Raw genomic sequence first — 22942 nt, 5'->3', positions numbered from 1 at the left:
TGCTGCTTTTCGTGTCAATGTCCTGCCTCCATCCTCGCCTGACCATTCAGAGGGATTTTCCTCTGATTGAGCTTGTTAAGCCCGCCCTGCAGACTCAGCAGGACAATTAGGGAAGAAGTCACTGACATCACGTCAACGTCAGATGTGCTGTCAAGACTTTTTGAAAGAAGAAATGACAGTGTTTGACAGCTCTGTGAAGCTGTCAAACACTGACATTCTCTTTAGGTTGATGAGACTTTGTGTTAAGTCTCATCAAACATTGCAAATTTGTAAATTTCTGATGTCTGGTGGATGGGAGGGTCCATCAGCCATTACTTGAAATTGACAAGGAGGATGTCCGCTCCCCATCCAGCGCGGCTAAAGGCTATGTAAGGAAAACAAGGTAAGTGAACACTTTTTTAAACTTATCACTCACCTTGCATACTTACCACTCCACACTTACACCCATCACTCACCTCTACACCTTACTTCCAGGTGCCTCCAACCACCTCAGACCTCCTCCACGTCTCCTCCAACCCGGCGGGGTTCTCCGAGGTCGGGAAGCCTTCACCTGTGAAGATAAAATGGCACTAATCCTTTTTTCTGCCTCTCAGTTAAAAGGATTAAATGCCTTTCCCGCCTCCAGGAGATGGACCCAAAGCTGCACATCTTCCCGCCTCCTGGCAAATGGGCATGGAGGCAGGATGGGGGCAGGTTTGCCATCCGCCCCTAATTTCTTCGAATTTACCGGCTGTTCCGCCTCCATGCCTGCCTCCTCCGGGCTTGGAAAATCCAGCCCATTGTGTTTTTGCGGCGCGTCATCGATGGACAATGGGTAGAAATATAACACTTATCCACCGAGAGGGGGCGGCAGCCAGGGAGAGCGTTACAGCAGCATCTTGTCTCCTCAGCGCACTCCTTGGCTGACAGGCTTGGGGGCGGCTGATGCTCGAAGCGCATGCGTGGGAAAGGGCGCCGGAATTTAAACCGAAGGAGCGGCAGTTGGAGCGGTTGAGGCTTTTCCTCATTTGGAGACCGACCTCGGGGAAGTGCTGCTTGTTGCTGGGACTGAGGGTTCCTCAATCGGAGCGCGCTGCTTGTTGCCGGGCCTGAGGCTGCGGAAGGTCCGTTCACCCGGAGTGGAGGTAGGTGGGCGCGCCCCGGTTCAGTGAAGGCACAGGCTGGGCCTCCGGTTAACTGGGGGGATTCCAGCTTCACTCCGGGTCTTCCTGTTACATGTAGTTGGGCTGGGGACCGTGAAACTGTTCCCAGCTCCAGCAATCCTGCACCATCCTCCGTTGTGTGAGTGAGTGATTTAACCCCATCCTCTACGCGCTGCACAATACATTCATCCCGTTTATTCATTTTTATTTTCTTGCAATGATGTGGATTGTTGGAAATGGTCTTCAACTCACTTGTGTCATAGTGTTTAAGATGGTGTGTTCACTTTTCAGCGCTGCAATCTGAAGAAAATGCCATCTTTAAAGCAGATCTGTTGTGTGTTTAAGTGAGGAATGTAACAAGACTGTAAATGTAACATAGTCATAGTCACAGACTGACTGAGTCATAACGGCACAGAAGGAGGCTATTCGGCCCATTCTCCCAACAGCAAAGAGTGTGAAGTTAAAACTGTTTCCCTCCTGCCTGAGCCTCCGCTAATCAGATTTCTACTTGAAGCTGCCTAAGAATGTCTCGGCTGCTTGTGATTTGCTGAGTGGAAGCTTACCAGGTCGCACCCAGCTTAGAAATTCATGCAGGGTAATGGAATGTTAGCCACTGAATGAGCTCAAGTACAGTTTGAAATCAAAGCTTTGCAACTGTCATATTGATACCACCCTCTATACAATACCACTTTTATGCCCTGAAATTGTAGTCTCTGGCTTTTGAAAAAATCAGAGTTTTGAATGTGCTCTCAAGTGGATTATGACTAGTTACGTCTGCTCACTTTCTCTCTTCCCCCCCCCCCCCCAAATTTTCTCTCTTTGTTTTATGAATACATGAACTTGAGGTAGACAGCACCTGTCTGTTACTGTGTCAAAGTGGCTGTTCTTTATAACAACAAAAAATGCTGGAAAAACTCAGGCCAGGCAACATCGGTGGAGAGAGAAATAGTCAATGTTTCAGGTCGAAACCCTTCATCAGGACTGAAAAACACAGGAAATGAAACAGCTTAAAGGCCAGTTTGGGGGCTGGGAAATGGGGATGAAAGAATAAAAGAGAAGTGAAGAGACATTAAGAGGTATTCAAAACGAGACGAAATGGTGATAGGACGAGTAAAGAGACAAAAGACGGCTCTAGATTAGGTGTGAAATGCGCTGGCAGAACAGCTGCCATGTGGGAGAGAAAAAAGGGGGGGAAGGGCACAAAACAAAGGTGTGGATAAAAAATATATATAAAATGTAATAGGGGCCAAGGTTATGATCTGAAATTGTTGAACTCGATATTGAGTTCGGAAGGCTGTAAAGTGACTAATCGGAAGATGAGGTGCTGTTCCTCGAGCTTACGCTGGGTTTCTGTGGAACAATGCAAGAGGCCGAGTATGGTGAGGTCTGAGTGGGAATGGAGCGGTGAATTAAAATGACAGGCGACCGGAAGCTTGGGGTCACCCTTACGGACTGAATGGAGGTGTTCTGCAAAGCGGTCACCAAATCTGCGTTTGGTCTCCCCAATGTAGAGGAGATCACATCGTGAGCAGCGAATACAGTATACTAGATTGCAAGAAGTACAAGTAAATTGCTGTTTCACCTGGAAGGGGTGTTTTGAAGCCCTGGACAGTGGGGAGGTATAAGGGCAGGTGTTGCATCTCCTGCACTTGCACGGGAAGGTGCCGGGGGAAGGGGTGCTGGGGGTGATAGAGGAGTGGACTAGGGTGTCTCCAGTTTTGAAGATGGGTTTCAACCCGAAACGTCAACTCAAATTTCTCTCCACGGATGTTGCCTGACCTGCTGAGTTTTTCCAGCATTCTCTGTTGTTATTTTAGTGATTTACTTGTACTTTTTGCAATCTAGTATTTGCTGCTCACGATGTGGTCTCCTCTACATTGAGGAGACCAAACGCAGCAGATTGGGTGACTGCTTTGTGGAACACCTTCGTTCAGTCCGTAAGGATGACCCCGAGCTTCTGGTCGCCTGTTATTTTAATTCACCGCCCCATTCCCACTCCGACCTCACCGTACTCTGGCTCTTGCATTGTTCCACGGAAACTCAGCGTAAGCTCGAGGAACAGCAGCTCATCTTCCGATTAGGCACTTTACAGCCTTCCGAACTCCATATCGAGTTCAACAATTTCAGATCATAACCTTGGCCCCTATTACATTTTTATATATTTTTTTATCCACACCTTTGTCTTGTGCCCTTCCCTTTTTTTTTTCTCCCACATGGCAGCTGTCTCTTTCTGCCAGTGCATTTCACACCTAATCTAGAGCTGTCCTTTGTCTCTTTACTAGTCCTATCACCATCTCGTCTCATTTTGAATACCTCTTAATGATTTTTCACTTCTCTCTTCTTTCATCCCCATTTCCCAGCCCCCAAACTGGCCTTTTAATCTGTTTCATTTCCTGTGTTTTTTCAGTCCTGACGAAGGGTTTTGACCTGAAATGTTGACTCTATTTCTCTCTCCATGGATGTTGCCTGGCCTGCTGAGTTTTTCTTGCATTTACTGTTATTTCGGATTTTCAGCATCCGCAGTATTTTGCTATCGTGACTGTTCTTTGTTTAACCCAGGATGTGATTGTGTAGGCTAATTGTGGAGCTGTTGTTGCTGAGCAGAATCTGTCGTCTGACTTCCATATATGCACTTTCAGCAGGTCATAGTCATAATGGCACAGAAGGAGGCCATTCGGCCCATTGAGTCGGTGCTGGCTCTCTGTAGAGCAATCCAGTCAGTCCCATTCCCCCACTCTATCCCTGTAGCCCTGCAAGTTTATTTCCCTCAAGTGCCTATCCAGTCTTCCCGTGAAAACATTGAGTGTCTCCGCTTCCACCACTTCTGTTGGCAGTGAGTTCCAGGGCCTCGCCACTTGCTGTTTTTTAAAAAAAAAAAGCAAGTTTTTCTTCACAACTCCCCTGTATCTCTTGCCCGAACCTTAAATCTGTGTCCCCTAGTCCTTGTGCCATCATCTAGTGGGAACAGCCTTTCCCTGTCTAGCCTATCCAAGCCTGTCATAATCTTGTACACCTCTATCAAATCACCCCATAACCTCCTTTGCTCTAATGAAAACGGGACTAGTTGGGTCTGCTCACTCCTCTCTCTCTCTCTCTCTCTCTCTTTTATAAATACAGGGACTTGAGGTAGACTGCACCCCTCTTACTGTGTTGAGTGGCTGTTCTTTGTGTTTGACCCAAGTGTATTGGGGACACTGAACATTCCATCATTTTTCTTTCCTCTCCACTGCATCCACTAGAAGAGGAGAACAATTGCCTGTGTGTCTCCCTGCTGCGATCAGTTAACTTAGCATATTGGTGATTGAACCTTGGACTTATCAGCTGGACTCGGTTGGTAATGCTGCTTCTGAGTTGGAAGTTGAGTTCAAACTCCACTCTTCAGGTTGACATTCCAATACAGTACTGATGGGGTGCTGCACTATTGGTTGTGCATTTCTTTGGTTAAGATATTAGTGAGGCCCCTTCTGTTCTGGTTCAAACAGACATTAAAGGCCCCATGGTGCTATTTAGAAGTGTAGAGAGTTTTGATGTTCTGATGGCAATTCCTCCCACAACCAACACCACTTAATACTTTAACTAGTCATTCATTTTTTTAATGGGATTTGCTGTGTGCAAATGCTGCTGTAATGCATAACTAATTAGTTCTTTGACATGCTTGGAATGGTTCTCGGACATGATGGGTTCATTCTGAGTCTGTGTGGTTCACTACTACAATGTATTTGCTTGCTGCTGAAGGTCACTCTTGTTTAAATGTGCTCTTGTGGTAGCACCCATATGTTGCAATAAACTAAAAATTGGAAAATTAAGGTTACCATGTATTCCTAGGAGTGCATGATGCAAGTATGTACAGTGAGCATACTGGTAATATGGAGTACTCTTCTGGGTGTTTGAGACTATTATTTCTGCATAATATTGCAAAAAAAGTCAGTTGTATCTGATTTAAAAATAAAATGTGACCTGAGCAGATTGACTACAGCAGTTGAATCCTGGTCTTGTAGTGTGCTTCAAAAGTGTTACCATACTGTTCTGGACGTTCTAGCTGTTTGTGTAAATAGCAGTGAATGAACTTGTTATCTATTGCAATTTTTTTTAATGGATAAAAGGTCTATTTTTTAAGTGGCACTCAACGCATACTGTACCTTTTTTTTATATCTACTTTAGATGCAGTGTCTCACAGTGCCTCACAGTGTATCACCTCCTTACCCCTCCTCCCCCTCCAAATCCAGTAAAGGGTGCACAAAAGACTGTTTTGTACAAAATTGTTAAAACTCAAAAGCTACATTGTTAGGTTCCCAGTGATCTTCCATTGATTAACAGAGTGTGCTATTTAAGTGCTTGTAATACATCTATAATACACCCTCTGTGACATTGCTTATGGTCAAATGATGTTCTGTCTTATGAGGATAGGAATGTAATGCCATGTGATGCCCAATGTATTATCCCGCTGCCAAGCGAGCTTGTTTGGCTTTGAGACCACGAAGTCTAATTGATCTGATGCTGCGTTTTACTGAACAAAGTCTAATGTTTAGGTGAGGGACTATACAGATTAGAAAATGCTTGTAACTATCGGGCTCCAAGGTCACAACCATGCGGCATTGTCTTGATGCCTGTCTTTGTTTAGTATCTTAAGTTTTGATGTCTGGTATGTGGCAAGCAAAAAACAATCTGGACACATTTGTATCGAATCAAATCAACTTTTATTGTCATTGTTAGTGCACAAGTGTAGTACAACGAAATGTAGGCTTGCGGCTCCCGAGAGTGTACAATTTGGATTAGGACATTTAAACATTTCAACATACATTTGTACATATATATTAGCATAAATATGACCATAATAAAGTGCATCGGCAGATGTGCAGGCTTTAGTGTTTATTTGTGGAGTTCAGTAGGATGACAGCCCTGGGAAAGAAGCTGTTCCTAAATCTGGTCGTACGGGTGCGAATGCATCTGTAGCGTCTTCCAGATGGTAGGAGGGCGAACAGACTGTGGCTGGGGTGGGTAGGGTCTTTGATGATGGACCGTGCCCTCCGTAGGCAGCATTTCTGATATATATGTTCTATGGTCAGTAGCCGGGTGCCGGTAATGCGTTGGGCAGTTTTGACTACCCGCTGCAGGGCTTTCCGGTCATGGGAGCTACAGCTGCCGTACCATACCGTGATACAGTTTGTCAAGATGCTCTCTATAGTGCAGCGGTAGAAGTTAGAGAGGATCGGGGGTGACAGATTACATCCCTTCAGCCTCCTCAAGAAATATAGGTGCTGCTGGGCCTTCTTCACCAGAGAGGAGGTGTTGAGGGACCAGGAGAGGTCTTCTGTGATGTATACATAAGCTATGGCAATAAGTTGGATAATATGCTGTCCTATAATTAATGTATTCTGCTAAACTGGAGCTGTGTATCTGGCGTGTGTATGTCCATAATGTGTTGAAAAGTCGTGCATCTGATTGGCTAAAATTTCATAATATAGTGCCAACAAATCACAACTGAATAGGAAGCATAGGGATGAACAATTAATACACAGGAATATAAAAGTTGTAACTTGTTCGACCATGGATATCCTCAAATGTACCATGGTGCTGGTCAATCCTGTAAGTGGTCCATATGTCTTGTGTTCAGAAGTGTGCCATTAACTGCCCAATATCGAAGTGCAAGTGTGTACCCCAAGGGAATCCGTTTGAACCGGGTTTTGTATCTTTAGCACGTGCCCTTGTGTGCTCTTTTTTTGGAGGCAGACTTAAACACTTAATGAACCGATGCCAGATACGAATTGCTGAGACGCATTATTTTATTGACGGCAAGTGAATGTACAAAGTAACAGTTGTAATCAAATCTTGACTTGATTCAACTAACTACAGTACAGAACCCTCTTCCGAACAAGAAAATGAAAATGATTTTTAAAAAGCCATGCCATCCAGTTTCTTGGTTAGCCTTCTGATTCTGACTGGCTCTAGGCTTGAGCTGAGCAATGCTCCTCTCACTAGAACAAGCTTCGTCCCCTGACCCAGTTGACTGGTTGTCCCTATGTTCTTTTGTACTTTTTCCTTTGTGATCCCTGTGGTAGGAGGGCTGTTCTTCTTCTGACTTCCCCCGTTCAGTGATTTGCAAGTTAAAAAAACCTTCCACCTCTCCTGCTCCCTTTTGGTGTGGGTTTAAAGAAACTATCTCCTGCTATTACGAATGAATAGGTGCCATCCTGGCTTAATGGGCCTGGAATGCAATTGTTGATTCCTGCAGAGATATTTGGTAAAGATGAAAAAATTTAAACTATGCTTGTCTATTGCTACTTGTATCGAACCTTGGTTAGACTGAGCAGTTCTGGTCTCCATATTGTATAAAGGATATGGTGCAAAAAAGATTTACTAGAATGATACCGGATGAAAAGAGAAGACTGAGCGGTGACCTGATGAAGGTCTTGAAGGGGTTTGATAGGGTAGACATAAAGATGATGTTTCCACTTGTGGGAGAATACAAAACTAGGGCCCATAAATACAAGGTTGTCACTAATAAATCCAATCGGGAATTTGTGAGGAACTTCTTTATCCAGAGAGTGGTTATAATATGGCAAGCAGCATAGATGCATTTAAGGGATAGGTAGATAAGCATAGGAGGAGGGGAAAGAATTGAACGATTTGTTGATGGAGTTAGATGAAGAAGGATGAGAGGAGGCATGGACTTTGTGGGCCGAATAATCTGTTTCTGTGCTGTAAATATTATGTAATTAAAACCACACCCTGAACAGGTGGACAGTAAAGATCCTCTTGTTGCATAGAGATTTATATGCAATTGATATTTATCAACTTATTTTGGGTAAAGAAAGCACTGTAATTGGAGAACTTCACTGTTTCTGGGGAGAGATCCCTTACAGACTTCTTTCCAAACTCGATTGAGTGATGTGCAACTCCTCTCCCAATTCTACATCCATCCCTTACAACCACATAGTTTCTTACTCCCACTGAGCAATGCCAATGGGAGATTTGCTAGTTTTTTTTTAAATCTTGGCGTTGAGTGCATCTGTCACGCTCTCTAAACAATCTTGACAGGAAACATGGAGCCTGAAATTTGCACATACTTCCCAATCTGATTATTCCACCTCCAAACAATTAAACTGGACCTTTTAAAGGCACATAGTTCCACCTTGGTAGCCGAATAATAGATTGTGCAGTACATGGTATAACACATCTTTCTTATAAAACAGCATATCATCTGATTAATTGTGAGCAATGTCATGAGTGATCCCCTAATGTATATTGTGTAATCCTGTTATTCCATTGCCCACCTGCCTGTATCATGAATCTATGGATGATCATTGATAAATTTGGTATCTCAAGGAATTCCAGTTGTGTACAGTATTTGTAGAACACTTGTGTTCTTGAATGTTTATACTAGTCTTGGGTCAGTGTGAGTGGTGCTTGGTGCTGCTAGAATCCACTCTTGACATGCCTGTGACTTTGGACATCAAATCACCACAGCAGTATCCTCTCACCCAGCTCCATTTGGAAAGCAGTCTGCAACCTACTTCTGCGTGACTGTCCAATGTGCCTCGAGTCATTTGAATGTGAATATAATAAAGTGCATGATCATTTAATCAGGCGTTTCTTCCTTCAGGTTGCAGGCAGAAAATTGTGTGCAAAAGAAAAGGTGGATAAGAATATGTCTATTCACAGTGTAGAAGCAATGGTGCGCGGCCCTTTGAAACGCCTGAGACCACATCCTGCAGGCAGTGATGGAAACAGCAGCGGTGAGTTGGAATGTTTAACCTGCAAGCAGTCCTGCCATGAAGGTGCTCCCACTCGCTGCTTTTGAGCTGTAAAAATTGGGTGGAGAGAATCTGCTGATCTAGCTTTCTTTCTTTTTTCCCACTTGCACTTTAAAGGGTGGAATTTATTTTCCCCTCCTGTGACATATACTGGGTCAGATTGTGGTCCCGAATCCAAATTTGGTTTGAATATGAAACCCACAAATGGTAGCCTGGTACAGTGGCCATTTTGTATATCTTTTCTCTGAGACATCTAACATTTTTTGAGCTATGCTCAACAGGTTTGTGAAATTCATCCAGGTGACCTGGGGCTTTTTAAAGTGATGTGTGTATGTGTCGAATACAGCAATTTTTTGTTCTGTGCTATACTTTTTTTTAAATTTTCTTAACTGTCCTCCTATGGTATGTTTCTACACTTAACTACCCAACTTATTAATTTATAATGCTTTTCCTCCTCGCTATACTTATTCTTGAGCCTTCCTCCATACATTAAGATTTGCCTGTCTGCAGAAATTCCCTTTGCCCTGAACTACAGTTGAACACCTCCCTTTGTCAGTATTTGTCGAGCCATATATTACATAGGAACATACGAAAAGATGGACAGAAATAGATAAGCTGCTCCATTATGCCTGTCTCACTTCAGTCATGTAACAACTAAGCATCACGACGCTCAATGTTTCCCACCCACCAGCAGCTATGTAATCTTCAGCAAGAGGCAAAAGAAAATGTAATTATAAAAAATAAAAAAAATCCAGTCTGTTAAATTTTGGGGGGAATTTCCTTTTCGACCCTCAAAGGAGTTCCAAGAGATAAGTGACGACAAGGTATTTAGGTATATTTCGTACACTGGGACCTCGGCCTCCTCCAGGAACTCGTATGGCTCCCTTTTTGAATGCTGAGTGAATCTACACTCCCTGCACAAGCCGGCATCTTATTCACAGCCTTCTGCGACCCTCTGGAAATAGGAAAACCCCCTGACATCTATCCTAGTTCTATGCTTGGATAACTTCTAAATATGTTCCCCTTGTTCTCCCTAACCTATCTCTAGTCAAATAGTCTATCCAAATGGACACGTCTAGTCGTTTCATTATCATTTAAAATAGTTTAATCAAATCGCCCAGAAGTCCACTCTTCTAGACTAAACCAATCCCCCCCCCCCCCTTCCAACAAAGATGCACCATTTTATTATTTTTTTTTAGTATTCTCCCTTTTGATGAAAGATGTACATGATTGATAAGCCACTATTTTATCATTCACTTTCTCTGTGCATGGCTGGGTAACCTGTTTTGGTCTGCAGTGCTACATATAGACCACTGGGGGGTGCATTGTACTTGGCAGGAAATAATCTCTGCAGCCTCCCATAAAAGATGCTGTGGCATCCAGCTGCTGCCTCCTTCCTCTGCTTGGATGAGAATGAGTGAGTGGACTTGGGGATTGAGCCTGTGTTCTCTGCTCTGATGCTATGAGCTGGCATTCTAAAAGATACAGTTGACACACCTGAAAGGCTTGTTTATTTGAAGTAGTTCATAGGGGATGGTGGAATGAAATGCGGTTCATCTAGTTCATAAACTTGCTAGCAAAATTGAAGGTAAATCGTGCTTGACTAATCTACTGGAATTTTTTGAGGATGTAACTGGTAAAATAGTTAAAGGCGAACAGTGAATGTGGTGTATTTGGATTTTCAAAAGACTTTCGATAAGGTCCCGCATAAGAGATTAGCGTGTAAAATTAAGGCACATGGGATTGGGGGCAAGGTATTGACTTGGATAGAGAACTGGTTGGCAGACAGAAAGCAAAGAGTTGGAATAAACGGCTCTTTTTCCGAGTGGCAGGCAGTGACTAGTGGGGTACCGCAGGGATCGGTACTTGGACCCCAGCTATTCACAATATATATTAATGATCTGGATGAGGGAACTAGATGTAATGTCTCCAAGTTTGCAGACGACACAAAACTGGGTGGGCGTGTGCTGTGAGGAGGATGCCGAGAAACTCCAGTATGATTTGGACAGGTTGGATGATTGGGCAGAAGCATGGCGGATGCAATATAACGTGGATAAATGCGAGGTTATCCACTTTGGTGTCACAAACTGGAAGGCAGATTATTATCTGAATGGCAATAGATTGGGAGAAGGGGAAGTGCAACGAGACCTGGGCGTCCTTGTGCACCAGTCGCTGAAAGTAAGCATGCAGGTGGTTAAGAAGGCAAATGGGTTGGCCTTCGTAGCGAGAGGGTTTGAGTACAGGAACAAGGATGTCTTGCTGCAGTTGTACAGGGCCTTGGTGAGGCCACATCTGGAGTATTGTGTGCAGTTTTGGTCACCTTATCTGAGGAAGGATGTTCTTGCCATGGAGGGAGTGCAGCGAAGATTCACCAGGCTGATACCTGGGATGGCAGGAATGACGTATGAGGAGAGATTGGGTTGATTGGGCTTGTACTCGCTGGAGTTTAGAAGAATGAGGGGGGAATCTCATTGAAACTTATAAAATTCTAACAGGACTAGACAGACTAGATGCTGGAAGGATGTTCCTGATGGTCGGGGAGTCCAGAACCAGGGGTCACAGTCTAAGGATAAGGGGTAAGCCATTTAGGACAGAGATGAGGAGGAATTTCTTCACCCAGAGAGTGGTGAACCTGTGGAATTCTCTACCAAAGAAGGCAGTAGAGGCCAATTCATTAAATATATTCAAGAAGGAGTTGGATATATTTCTTGAGGCTAAAGGGATCAAGGGATATGGAGAGAAGGCAGGAACAGGGTACTGAATTTGGACGATCAGTAATCTCATTGAATAGCGGAGCAGGCTCGAGGGGCCGAATGGCCTACTCCTGCTCCTATCTTCTATGTTTCTATGAAGCCCATGGGATTAAAGAGGCAGTGGCTGTGTGGATACAAAATTGACTAAATGACAGAAAGCTAAGTGTAGTGCTGAATGGTTGGTTGTTTTCAGACTGGAGGGAAGTATACAGTGGTGTTCTGTTTTTTTTTTCTCTCTCTCTCTCTCTCTCCTTTCCCCCCCACCCCCCCCCCCCAAAAAAAAAAGGGGACCACTGCTCTTTTGATATATATTAATGACTTGGATTTGGGTATACAGGGCATTATTTCAAAGTTTGCAGATGGCACGAAACTCGGAAATGCAGTAAACGGTGAGGAGGATACGAACAGACTTCAGGAAGACATAGGCAGACACATGGCAGCTGAAATTTAACGCTCAGCAGTGTGAAATGATTCATTTGGTGGGATGAATGAGGAGGGGCAAGTAAATGATACAATTCTAATTGGGTGCAGGAACAGAGACCTGGGGGTGTGAGTGCACAAATCTTTGAAGGTGGCAGGTCAAGTTGAGAAGGCTGTTAAAAAGGCCCATGGGATCCTTGGCTTTATAAATCGAGGTGTAGAGCACAAAAGAAAGGAGGTTATGTTGAACCTTTTATAAAACACTGGATAGGCCCCAGCTGGACTATCGTCTTCACCAATTCTGGGCACCACACTTTTTAGGAAGAATGTCAGTGCCTTGGAGAGGGTGCAGAAGAGATTTACTAGAATTGTACCAGGGCTGCAGGACTTCAGTTATGTGGAGAGACTAGAGCAGCTTGGATTGTTCTCCTTGGAGCAGAGAAGGAGACTTAATTGAGGTGTTCAAAAACATGAAGGGTGTTGATAGAGTAAATAAGGAGAAACTGTTTCCAGTGGCAGAAGGGTCGATAAGCAGAGGACACAGATTTAGGATAGTTGGCAAAAGAACCAGAGGTGACATGAGGGAATAAAAATTCTGCAGTGAGTTGTTACCATATGGAATGCACTGCCTGATGGTGGTGGAATGAGCTTCAATAGTAACTTTCAAAAAGGGAATTGGATAAATACTTGAAGGGAGAAAATTTGCAGGACCATGGGAAAGAGCAGGGGAGTGGGACGAATTGGAGAGCACTTCCAAAGAGCAGGGCCTCCCTCTGTGCTGTATCAATGATCTTCCACTGGCAAATAGCGGTTTGTTCTCGGCTAATGCCTCTTGTCGCCAACAGACTGAAATACCAGTGGTTTTAAGCTGGCAACCATCCAATACTGCTACCAATCATAATGATGCCACGATATCTATTAAACCTACCATGATATGACTTGAATAAATCAGTAGGATATTGAAGTATTACAGACAATGTAACACTTGTGGTACAGATTACCCAATGGGCCAGAAATTGGTGAACGGGGCTTGCAGCCCCGTTTCTGCACTTACCCCGCGCTACTGCCGATCAGCTCCAGGGACGCCTGGAATTGGTGTTTCCAGAAGAAGAATCCCGGGCAGCGTATGACGTCACGCCGCCCAGGAGTGCAGCCAGCGCGAAGCCAGGAGCGTGCAGTGCAAGTGAGACACGCCCCTTGAGGTCTCAGTTTCACTGGACACGCCCCCAATGTTTCTGTCAAGCTGCTAAGCATTTTTACATGCAAAGCAGCAGTTTAAATAGGTTTTTGGAAGTTTTTTGAAGATTTTGGTAACTTTTATAAACTTTTTAAAATGTTTACATTATTTTGAGTAATCTGAAGTAGTTTTAAACAGAATTAAAGCAATTTAAAGACTTTTAAAAGCCCTAAGAATTTTTTTAATTCCATTTATTTATTTAGCAATGTCGTCGTCATACGTGTCTTCACACTGTTCCCTTTGGGGACCTGTATGAAGTGGTGGAAGGATTTATGGCCATGATTAACGCTCATTCCGTGACCGTAACCATCTTTGAACCAGCCATTAGGGCGGTTAGTCCTATGGCGGGAGGGTTTTACGGGCTCCCACAAGCTATACAAGGAGGGGGGGCCACCCACACCCACGGACGCAAATATCCCACTGGATGTCAACCCAGAATTTAGAGCCGGAGCTCCGACTCCACTTGCCGGGACTGTCTGGAGCGGGGTTCGAAACCCTACCCTGATCTGGCCCAGTGGCGGGGATCCTACCGCTATGACAAAGGCCCAATCCGATTAGCAACGTGAAATGGCAGCATAGGGCTCCAGTCACGGGGAGGGAAAAGGCACAGGAAACATATGGGTGTCACCTTTTGTGCGGAGTGGGCCTTTTGCGTAGCAGTAAGCATCCCCGCCGCTGGGCCAGAAGGAGTAGGGTTTTGAACCCCACTCCAGACAGTCCCGGCAAGTGGAGTCGGAGTTCCAACTTTAAATTCTGGGTGGACATCCAGCGGGATACTTGCGTCCGTGGGTGTTGGTGCCGCCCCCCCCCCCCCCCCCCCCCCTCAGATGGGTTGTGGGAGCCCGTAAAACCCTCCCGCCATAGGACTAACCACCCTAATGGCTGGTTCAAAGATGGTTACGGTCACGGAATGAGCGTTAATCACGGCCATAAATCCTTCCACCACTTCATACAGTTCCCCAAAGGGAACAGTGTGAGGATACGTACAATGATGACCTCTTGCACAATGCACCTCCTTGGACCCTCAGTCGCAGATGCGAGGGGGCAAGTCGTGCAATTGTTAAATTTTTCATTTTATTGACATGTAAAATGTTGGCCCAGTAATTCCCTTCCAACTGCGCGAGTACGGTTGGGGTACTTACGCATCTGGCCGGATGAAATGCCGGTTTTCAGCATGCACAGTGCTTTTGGGGAAAACCGGCATTTCCTGTCCTCTGAGCGAAGGGGTTCAGAGGCAGAACGCGTGCGACTGCACAGGCAGCGCGTGCGCAGTATAATTCGCCGCTTTCATTACTGCTTTCAGTGAGGTCAAGTCCTTACAACTTACACATGAAAAAAGCATGGGTACAGTTGCTCCACAGGCTGCGGAGGAAGATATTTCTTATCGTGGAGCTTCTGAAAGTATGTATGTCTGTATATATTCCTTTGCGTGTTATGTATATATTCCTTTATTTATGTGTATGAATGTATTATTTAATTATGACTTTCAGAGAAAGTAACTTATTGGAAAATCATAATTAAAAACATACATTCATACACATTAGTAAAGGAATATAAAACATACATACATATACGTAAAGGAATATATGTGGACATACATACATAACTCATTCTCACATTCCATTCACACAGCCACAATTGCTCCTTCTACCTACCGTTCTGAAAACCCTTTTTTTTTAAAAAAAAAATTAAAAAAATTTTTAACTTTAAAACTTACTTAAAATTTCTTAAAATAACTTCCCTCCCTTTCCCAAACAAAAATATTGCATTTCAGAAGCTCCACGATAAAATGTTTCTTCCTCCGCAGCCAATGAACCACTTTACACTTGCTTTTTTCAAGTGTAACTTCTGAGGACTTACCCTCACGGATTTCATGAATGAAATCTACGAAGTTCACTGCACAAGCGCTGCCTGTGCAGTCGCACGCGCTCGAGGTCTGGAAATGCCGGCGTTCCCTGCATGCGCTGTTCATGCTGAACGCCGGCATTTCCAACGGCCAGATGCGTGAGTACCCCGAGCGCACTCACGCCTTTGGCCGTGAATTTCTGGCCCAATGTGATTTAGGCCAGCAGTGTTTATCATTTGTGTGGTAGTATCACTGTAGTCTGCCATTTGACATTCTTGCACTTGCTTCCACAAACTGCATCATACAGTCATTCAAACTAACTTCCAAACTAGTGCCCTTGATTGCTATTTAAACACATTGTATTGCTAGTAGTTGACCAGAGTAGACAAGAAAAATGTTTCCATTTTAAAAGGGATATTGCTGCTGATGATTACTTGTTTTCTGTGATTTTAAATGTACCTGTTGATGGAATTCTCTGATTTCCAGAATTGCCACTGGACTCTCTAAAGAGGCAGAAGTGTTCTTCCTTGGATGAAGAAATAGAAAACTTAAATCCTGTGGGATCTAATTTTATGTCCTCCAAGAAGTTTCGAGTCCTGGAGCAAGAGATCAAACCAGACACTCCGGTGGTTCCATCAGTGAAATCACGGCTTCACAGACTGGCTGAACAGAGGAAAGCCTGGGATTCTGATGGTATGCTGCAAAAAGAAACCAAGCTTTCTTTACAAACTGTACAATATATGCTTCGTATGACATGAGCTATTTCCAATTTTCTCTTCCTAGTGTGGACAGTTGCTAGGTACTGCTCTGCAGGCACTAGGAGCCCTCTGGCACCTCACCCAATTGCAGCAGTGGGAAACCTGGTTCTTTTCCCATGCACAATGGCTGACGCAGCTAAAATTAACTGATTCTGTACAAACCAGGGATTTGTAGTAACAGAAAACGCTGGAAAAATTCAGCAAGCCAGGCAGCATCTGTGGAGAGAGAAACTGAGTTAACGTTTCAGGTCGAAGCTCTTTCGTCAGAGGATTTGTAGTCTCTGATTCCATACTGGATCATGAATCTAACTGTTGAAGGGAACCACGTTTGTGACTAGATTTTATTGTGGGTGATGCACACTTGCTTAATTTGGGCCCCTATAAAGGTTGCTTCTTGGCAACTGTTCTGTTCTATTGTACATAACTGTCTCACTCAAAGTATTTGTAAGTACTTTGAGTAAACCAAATATGGGAATGTTATAACTCAAACAGTTAGTGGCAATCTGTGTTACTGTGGCATTAAATCTCTATCTGCAGTTTCAAATGAATGGAGAATAATTAACCTTGTAGTTTGTACATAATGGCATAATCTGTAGGCAGAAGTTAAGAGAATAGATTGACTTTTTTGTAATCTTTAAATTTTTTAATATACATGCATGATCTAGCAACACATAATTTTGATGCTGTGCAGATGGCTTGTTTACAAGAGCTAAGCGGGGAAGCTGATATTAGAACATTATTCCAATAACTAATACGCTATCTCTTTTTAGAGCTTTCCGCTGATGCACAAGTATCTTCTGGCATAAAAAATGGACAAGTCTCTCCAGAAACAACCAAATCCTGGAAGGATGAACTAACCAGACCAGCTATTAAGGAGGTACCCGAATCTGCCTACGATTTGAGTCCTGAAATGAATGCAATGCTTATGTGGTTTTTTTAATAAGCAGTGGGGAGGGAGCATATTATGAACCCATTCAAAGTTTCCTCTAGATGGCTTTTTGCCATTGAACTGAATACTGTTGAACACTCTCTTTCTTCGCCTCCCCAACTCCTTCTGCAAACCGAACCCTTGGCATGTGGCTATCTGTTAGTGGCATGGTCTCGTGATGTGTACGGTTTCAATGCCACTACACTATGCCAGGAGTAGGTGATCTAGCCCGGATGATCTTGTTTGATAGGGTAGCATTCCCACTACTAAGTTTCCTGATGCTGGAAGTCAACTCCTGAGTTAGTTTTAATGCTTTCTGCACCTTTCCTATTGTAATTGGTTCTCTTTGTCCTATTCTAGATAAAGCTACATATAATGGCTGATCACCTGCCAAAAAAAAACTTTCAGTTGCTGCTGTTGCACATTTAACTTTAACAAATGCCTGATTTGCTCCACCACTTTCTATTCCACCTATGTAGGCCAACACGTAAGTGGGAACAGCAAAGCTTAGCTGCAGTGATAAACTGAACAAAATTCACTGAGCTACAAAGGTGGCAGATTTCCTACTCTAAAGGATATTAGTGAACCAGCTGGTTCACATGACAATCAGACAGCTTCATGATCACTTACTGATACCATTTTATTCCAATATTTTTTTAGCTGCAGGTTCTCAAACTGCCATGATATTTTAATTTGCTTTCTCTGGATTATTAATCCAGGTGTCAGGATGTTTTTTATTCGTATGTGGGCGTTGCTGGCAAGGCCAGCATTTATTGCCCATCCCTAATTGCCCTCTAAGATGGTGGTGAGCCACCTTCTTGAACGGCTGCAGTCCGTGTCGTGAAGGAACTCCCACAGTGCTGTTAGGGAGGGAGTTCCAGGATTTTGACCCAGCGACGATTAAGGATCGGCGATATACTTCTAAGTCAGGATGGTGTGTGACTTGGAGAGGAACTTGGTGGTGTTCCCATGCACCTGCTGCCCTTGTCCTTCTAGGTGGAAGAGGTTGCGGGTTTGGGCCGAAGAAGCCTTGGCGAGTTGCTGCAGTGCATCTTGTAGATGGTGGTGGAGGCAGTGAATGTTTAAGGTGGTAGATTGGGTGCCAATCAAGCGGGCTGCATTGTCCTGGATGGTGTCGAGCTTCTTGAGTGTTGTTGGAGCTGCACTCATCCAGACAAGTGGCGAGTATTCCATCACACTCCTTGTGCCTTGTAGATGGTGGAAAGGCTTTGGGGAGTCAGGAGGTGAGACACTTGCTGCAGAATACCTAGCCTCTGACCTGCTCTTGTTGCCACAGTATTTGTGGCTGGTCCAGTTAAGTTTCTGGTCAATGGTGACCCCCCGGGATGTTGATGGTGGGGGATTTGGCGATGGTAATATCGTTGAATGTCAAGGGGAGGTGGGTAGACACTAGCGTGTTGGAGATAGTCATTGCCTGGCACTTCTGTGGTGCGAATGTTACCTGCCACTTATCCGCCCAAGCCTGAACGTCATCCAGGTCTTGTTGCATGCGGGCATGGACTGCTTCATTTTCTGAGGAGTTGTCGATGACGCTGAACGCTGTGCAGTCATCAGCAAACATCCCCATTTCTGACATTGTTGGAGGGAAGGTCATTGAAGAATCTGCTGAAGATGGTTGGGCCTAGGACACTGCCCTGAGGAACTCCTGCAGCGATGTCCTGGGACTGTGATGATTGGCCTTCAACCATCTTCCTTTGTGCTAGTTATGACTCCAGGCAATGGAGCGTTTTCCCCCCGATTCACACTGACTTCAGTTTTACTAGGGCTCCTTGATGCCAGACTCCATCAAATGCTGCCTCGATGTCGAGGGCAGCCAAACTCGCATCACCTCTGGAATTCAGCTCTTTTGTCCATGATTGGACCAAGGCTGTAATGAGGTCTGGAGCCAAATGTTCCTGGAAGAATCCAAACTGGGCATCGGTGTGCAGGTTATTGGTGAGTAAGTACCGCTTGATGGCACTGTTGATGACGCCTTCCATCACTTTGATGATTGAGAGTAGACTGATGGGGTGGTAATTGGCCGGATTGGATTTGTCCTGCTTTTTATGAACAGGACATACCTGGGCAGTTTTCCACATTGTCGGATAGATGCCAGTGTTGTAGCTGTACTGGAATTGCGGTAATTACAGAGGAGTTTCCCTGCTGTCTGCCACAGGGAAAGTCATTGCAAGAATCCTCCTCAATCGCCTTCTCCCAGTGGCCGAAGAGCTCCTCCCAGAGTTGCAATGCGGATTCTGCCCACTAAGGGGCACAATGGACATGATCTTCACCGCACGTCAATTACAAGAGAAATGCAGGGAACAGCACCAACCGCTCTACATGGCTGCCTTTGATCTCACAAAGGCCTTCGACACTGTCAACTGTGAGGGATTATGGAGTGTCCTCCTCAAATTCGGCTGCCCTCAAAAGTTTGTCACCATCCTCTGCCTGCTTCACAACGACATGCAAGCTGTGATCCTGACCAACGGTTCCACCACAGACCCAATTCACATATGAACTGGGGTCAAGTAAGGCTGTGTCATCGCACCAACGCTCTTCTCGATCTTGCTGCAATGCTCCATCTCGCCCTCAGTAAGCTCCCTGCTGGAGTGGAGCTAATTTACAGAACAAACTGGAAACTGTTCAACCTCCGTCACCTCCAGCCCAGATCCAAGGTCGTCCCATCCTCTGTCGTCTAATTACAGTATGCAGACGACGCTTGCGTCTGCGCTCACTTGGAGGTCAAACTCCAAACCATCGTCAACACCTTCACCGAAGCATACGAGAGCAATAGGCCTTACACTAAACATCCCTAAGACAAAGGTCCTCTACCAACCTGCTCCCGCCACACAGTACTGCCGCCCCCCCCCCCCCCCCCCCCCCCCCCTCCCTGATTATCAAAATCCACGACAAGGCCTTGGACAACGTGAACCACTTTCCATACCTCTGGAGCCTACTGTCGACGACTAAGTCCAACACTGCCTTCAGTGTGCCAGTGCAGCCTTCGGTCGCCTGAGGAAGAGTGTTTGAAGACCAGGACCTCAAACCCGGCACTAAGCTGATGGTCTACAGAGCAGCAGTGATGCCCGCCCTGATGTATGCCTCAGAGACATGGACCATGTACAGCAGGCACCTCAGCACTGGAGAGGTACCACCAACACTGCCTCTGCAAATCCATTGGCAGGATAGGCGCACCAACGTCTGTTCTTGCTCAGGCCAACATCCCCAGCATTGAAGCTTTGACTACGCTTGATCCGCTCCGATGGACAGGTCACATTGTCCGCATGCCCGATACGAGACTCCCAAAACAAGCGCTCTACTCGGAGCTCCGGCACGGCAAGAGAGCCCCAGGTGGGCAGAGAAATCGCTTCAAGGACACCCTCAAATCCTCCTTGAAAAAGTGTAACATCCCCATCGACACCTGGGAATCCCTGGCCCAAAACCGCGCAAAGTGGAGAAGTGCCAAACACCTCGAGTCTCTTTACCAGGAGCAAGCGGAAGCCAAGCACAGGCAGCGCAAGGAGCCAAGCACCCCACCCACCCGCCCCACCTGTGGCAGAGACTGTAGGTCCCACGTTGGACTCATCCGTCACCTGCAAACTCATATTTTTAATGTGGAAGCAAGTCATCCTCTGTTCCGAGGGACTGCCTAAGAAGGAGCTGTACTGAACAGCTTGGCTAGAGGTGCGGATAGTTCTGGAGCACAAGTCTTCACGATAGCCAGGATGTTGTCAGGCCCATAACCTTTACTGTATCCAGTGCGCTCAGCCGTTTCTTGATATCACGTGGAGTGAATCGAATTGGCTGAATACTGGCTTCTGTGATGGTGGGGACTTCGGGAGTAGGCCGATATGGATTATCCACTCTGCACTTCTGGCTGAAGATGGTTGCAAACACTTCAGCCTTGTCTTTTGCACTCACGTGCTGGGCTCCACCATCACTGAGGATGGGGATATTCATGGAGCCGCCTGCTCCCGTTAGTAGTTTAATGGTCCACCACCATTCACAACTGGATGTGGCAGGACTGCAGAGCTTTTATCTGATCTGTTGATTGTGGGATTGCTTAGCCCTGTCTATAACATGCTGCTTCTGCTTTTTAGCATGCATGTAGTCCTGTGTTGCAGCTTATCCAGGTTTGCACCTCATTTTTAGGTACACCTAGTGCTGCTCCTGGCATGCTTTTCTACACTCCCTTATTGAACCAGTGTTGGTCCCCTGGCTTGGTGGTAATGGTAGAGTGAGGGATATGCCAGGCCATGAGGTTACAGATTGTGGTGGAATACAATTCTGCTGATGGCCCACCGCGCCTCATGGTTGCCCAGATGTGAGCTGCTCGATCTGTTCTGAATCTATCCCATTTAGCACGGTGGTAGTGCCACACAATACGATGGAGGGTGTCCTCAGTGTGAAGATGGGACTTCATCTCCACAATGACTGCAGTGATCACTGCTATCAATACTGTCATGGACAGATGCATCTGCAACAGGTAGATGGTGAGGACGTGGTCAAGTAGGTTTTTTTCCATCGTGTTGGCTCTCTCGCCACCTGTCGCAGTCCCAGACTGGTAGTTATGTCCTTCAGGGCTCGGTCAGTAGTGGTGCTACCGAGCCATTCTTGGTGATGGACATTGAAGTCCCCCCACCCAAAGTACATTCTGTGCCATTGCTACTCTCCGTGCTTTTTCCAAGTGGTGTTCAACATGGCGGAGTACTGGTTCATCAGCTGAGGGAGGGAAGTAGGTGGTAATCAGCAGGAGGTTTCCTTACCCATGCTTGACTTGAAGCCATGAGACTTCATTGGGTCCGGAGTCAATGTTATGGACTCCCAGGGCCACTCCTTCCCGACTGTATACCACTGTGCCGCCACCCCTGCTGGGTCTGTCCTGCCGGTATGATTGTCAGGCTGTTGCTTGACTAGTCTGTGGGACAGCTCTCCCAATTTTGGCACAAGTCCCCAGATGTTGGTGAGGGTCAACTGGGCTGGGTGTGCCGTTGCGGTGTCCGTAGCCGGTGCTGAGATCGATTGCCGGGTGGTCTGTCCGGTTTCATTCTTTAATTTTTTTTGTAGTGGTTTGTTACAACTGAGTGGCTTGCTAGGCCATTTCAGTGGGCAGTTAAGAATCAACCACACTGCTGTGGGTCTGGAGTCACAGGCCAGACCAGGTAAGGACAGCAGATTTCCTTCCCTTCCAGATGGGTTTTTACGACAATCCGAAAATTTCATGGTTACCATTACTGATGCTAGTAATTATTCCAGATTTATTTAATTAACTGAATTTAAATTCCCCAGCTGCCGTGGTGGGATTTTTACTCTTGTCTCTGGATTACTAGTCCAGGCCTCTGGATTACTAGTCCAGTGACATTACCGCTACACTACCGTTTCCGGCGTACTGTTCCCGGATTACTAGTTCGGAGCATAACCACTACACTGCTGTACCCATATAGTAATTAGAATCTTTATATTTTCTTTAAGACCGATGCATCTCGAGGAACCAACTGGAAAAGCACAAAGTTCAATGTTTACTGCGATCACTTGGAAAGTCACAAACCAATTCTGTCAGAGATGGCATTTCCCATGCTCTGACCTGCTCGTTATTGCTCACTGGTAGTCCAGCAGTGAACCAAACCTCATCCATTCCCCCAGTTCTACCAAGCCCCACATTCCCTCTCTGCAGCAAAGCCAAATCAGAGGACTTTTTATTTTTCTAGCCTGTACTGACTAACTCTAGCAGCATCACTACTGTAGAATGGTGCACTGTAATGTGGTCCGGAGACATATACACCAGCAAATTTCCACGACCAATTCTTGGTCGATAAACAGTGGGGACACTAGCCTTATTTGGGAGGCTGAGGGGTGGGAGAATTTACTGAAGGCTCCTACTCCTGATTGCTGTTCAGTAACCCCTACTGGAAAGTGTTGATGTCATGGGATTAAGCTCTGCTGGGAATCCTCTTGTATTTGAATAGTCTGCTGCTTGCTGTCTAGATTCCCACATGATTGCTAACCAATTGGAGAGAGATTGGAGAGCTGCTGAGGCTTGAGGAGCTGTACCTGCTGCTGAGGCTTGAGCTGCACCTGTAGAGGGCGACTCGTCCTCCAGGGGA

At 45.5% G+C, this 22942-nt stretch overlaps 1 protein-coding gene across 7 annotated transcripts in view; it reads left to right on the top strand.

Moving 5' to 3' along the window:
• Positions 1–883: 883 nt before the first annotated feature.
• Positions 884–22942, top strand: part of LOC147116244 (anillin-like) — a 78717-nt gene continuing 56658 nt past the window's right edge. For 3 of the 7 annotated variants that reach the window (XM_085991026.1, XM_085991024.1, XM_085991022.1), the window contains exons 1-4: positions 884–1124; positions 8746–8878; positions 15639–15845; positions 16681–16787. In XM_085991026.1, the coding sequence (XP_085847152.1) occupies positions 8791–8878; positions 15639–15845; positions 16681–16787 (402 nt within the window). In that variant the 5' untranslated portion in view covers positions 884–1124; positions 8746–8790. The remainder of the gene's footprint in view (positions 1125–8745; positions 8879–15638; positions 15846–16680; positions 16788–22942) is intronic. The other 4 variants (XM_085991029.1, XM_085991025.1, XM_085991023.1 and 1 more) reach the window with 3 other exon arrangements.

This window comes from Somniosus microcephalus, chromosome 6, assembly GCF_052327205.1.
Source record: "Somniosus microcephalus isolate GS21.2 chromosome 6, FLI_Smic_1.0, whole genome shotgun sequence".
NCBI lineage: Eukaryota > Metazoa > Chordata > Chondrichthyes > Squaliformes > Somniosidae > Somniosus > Somniosus microcephalus.
This window is presented reverse-complemented; position numbering and strand designations above follow the sequence as displayed.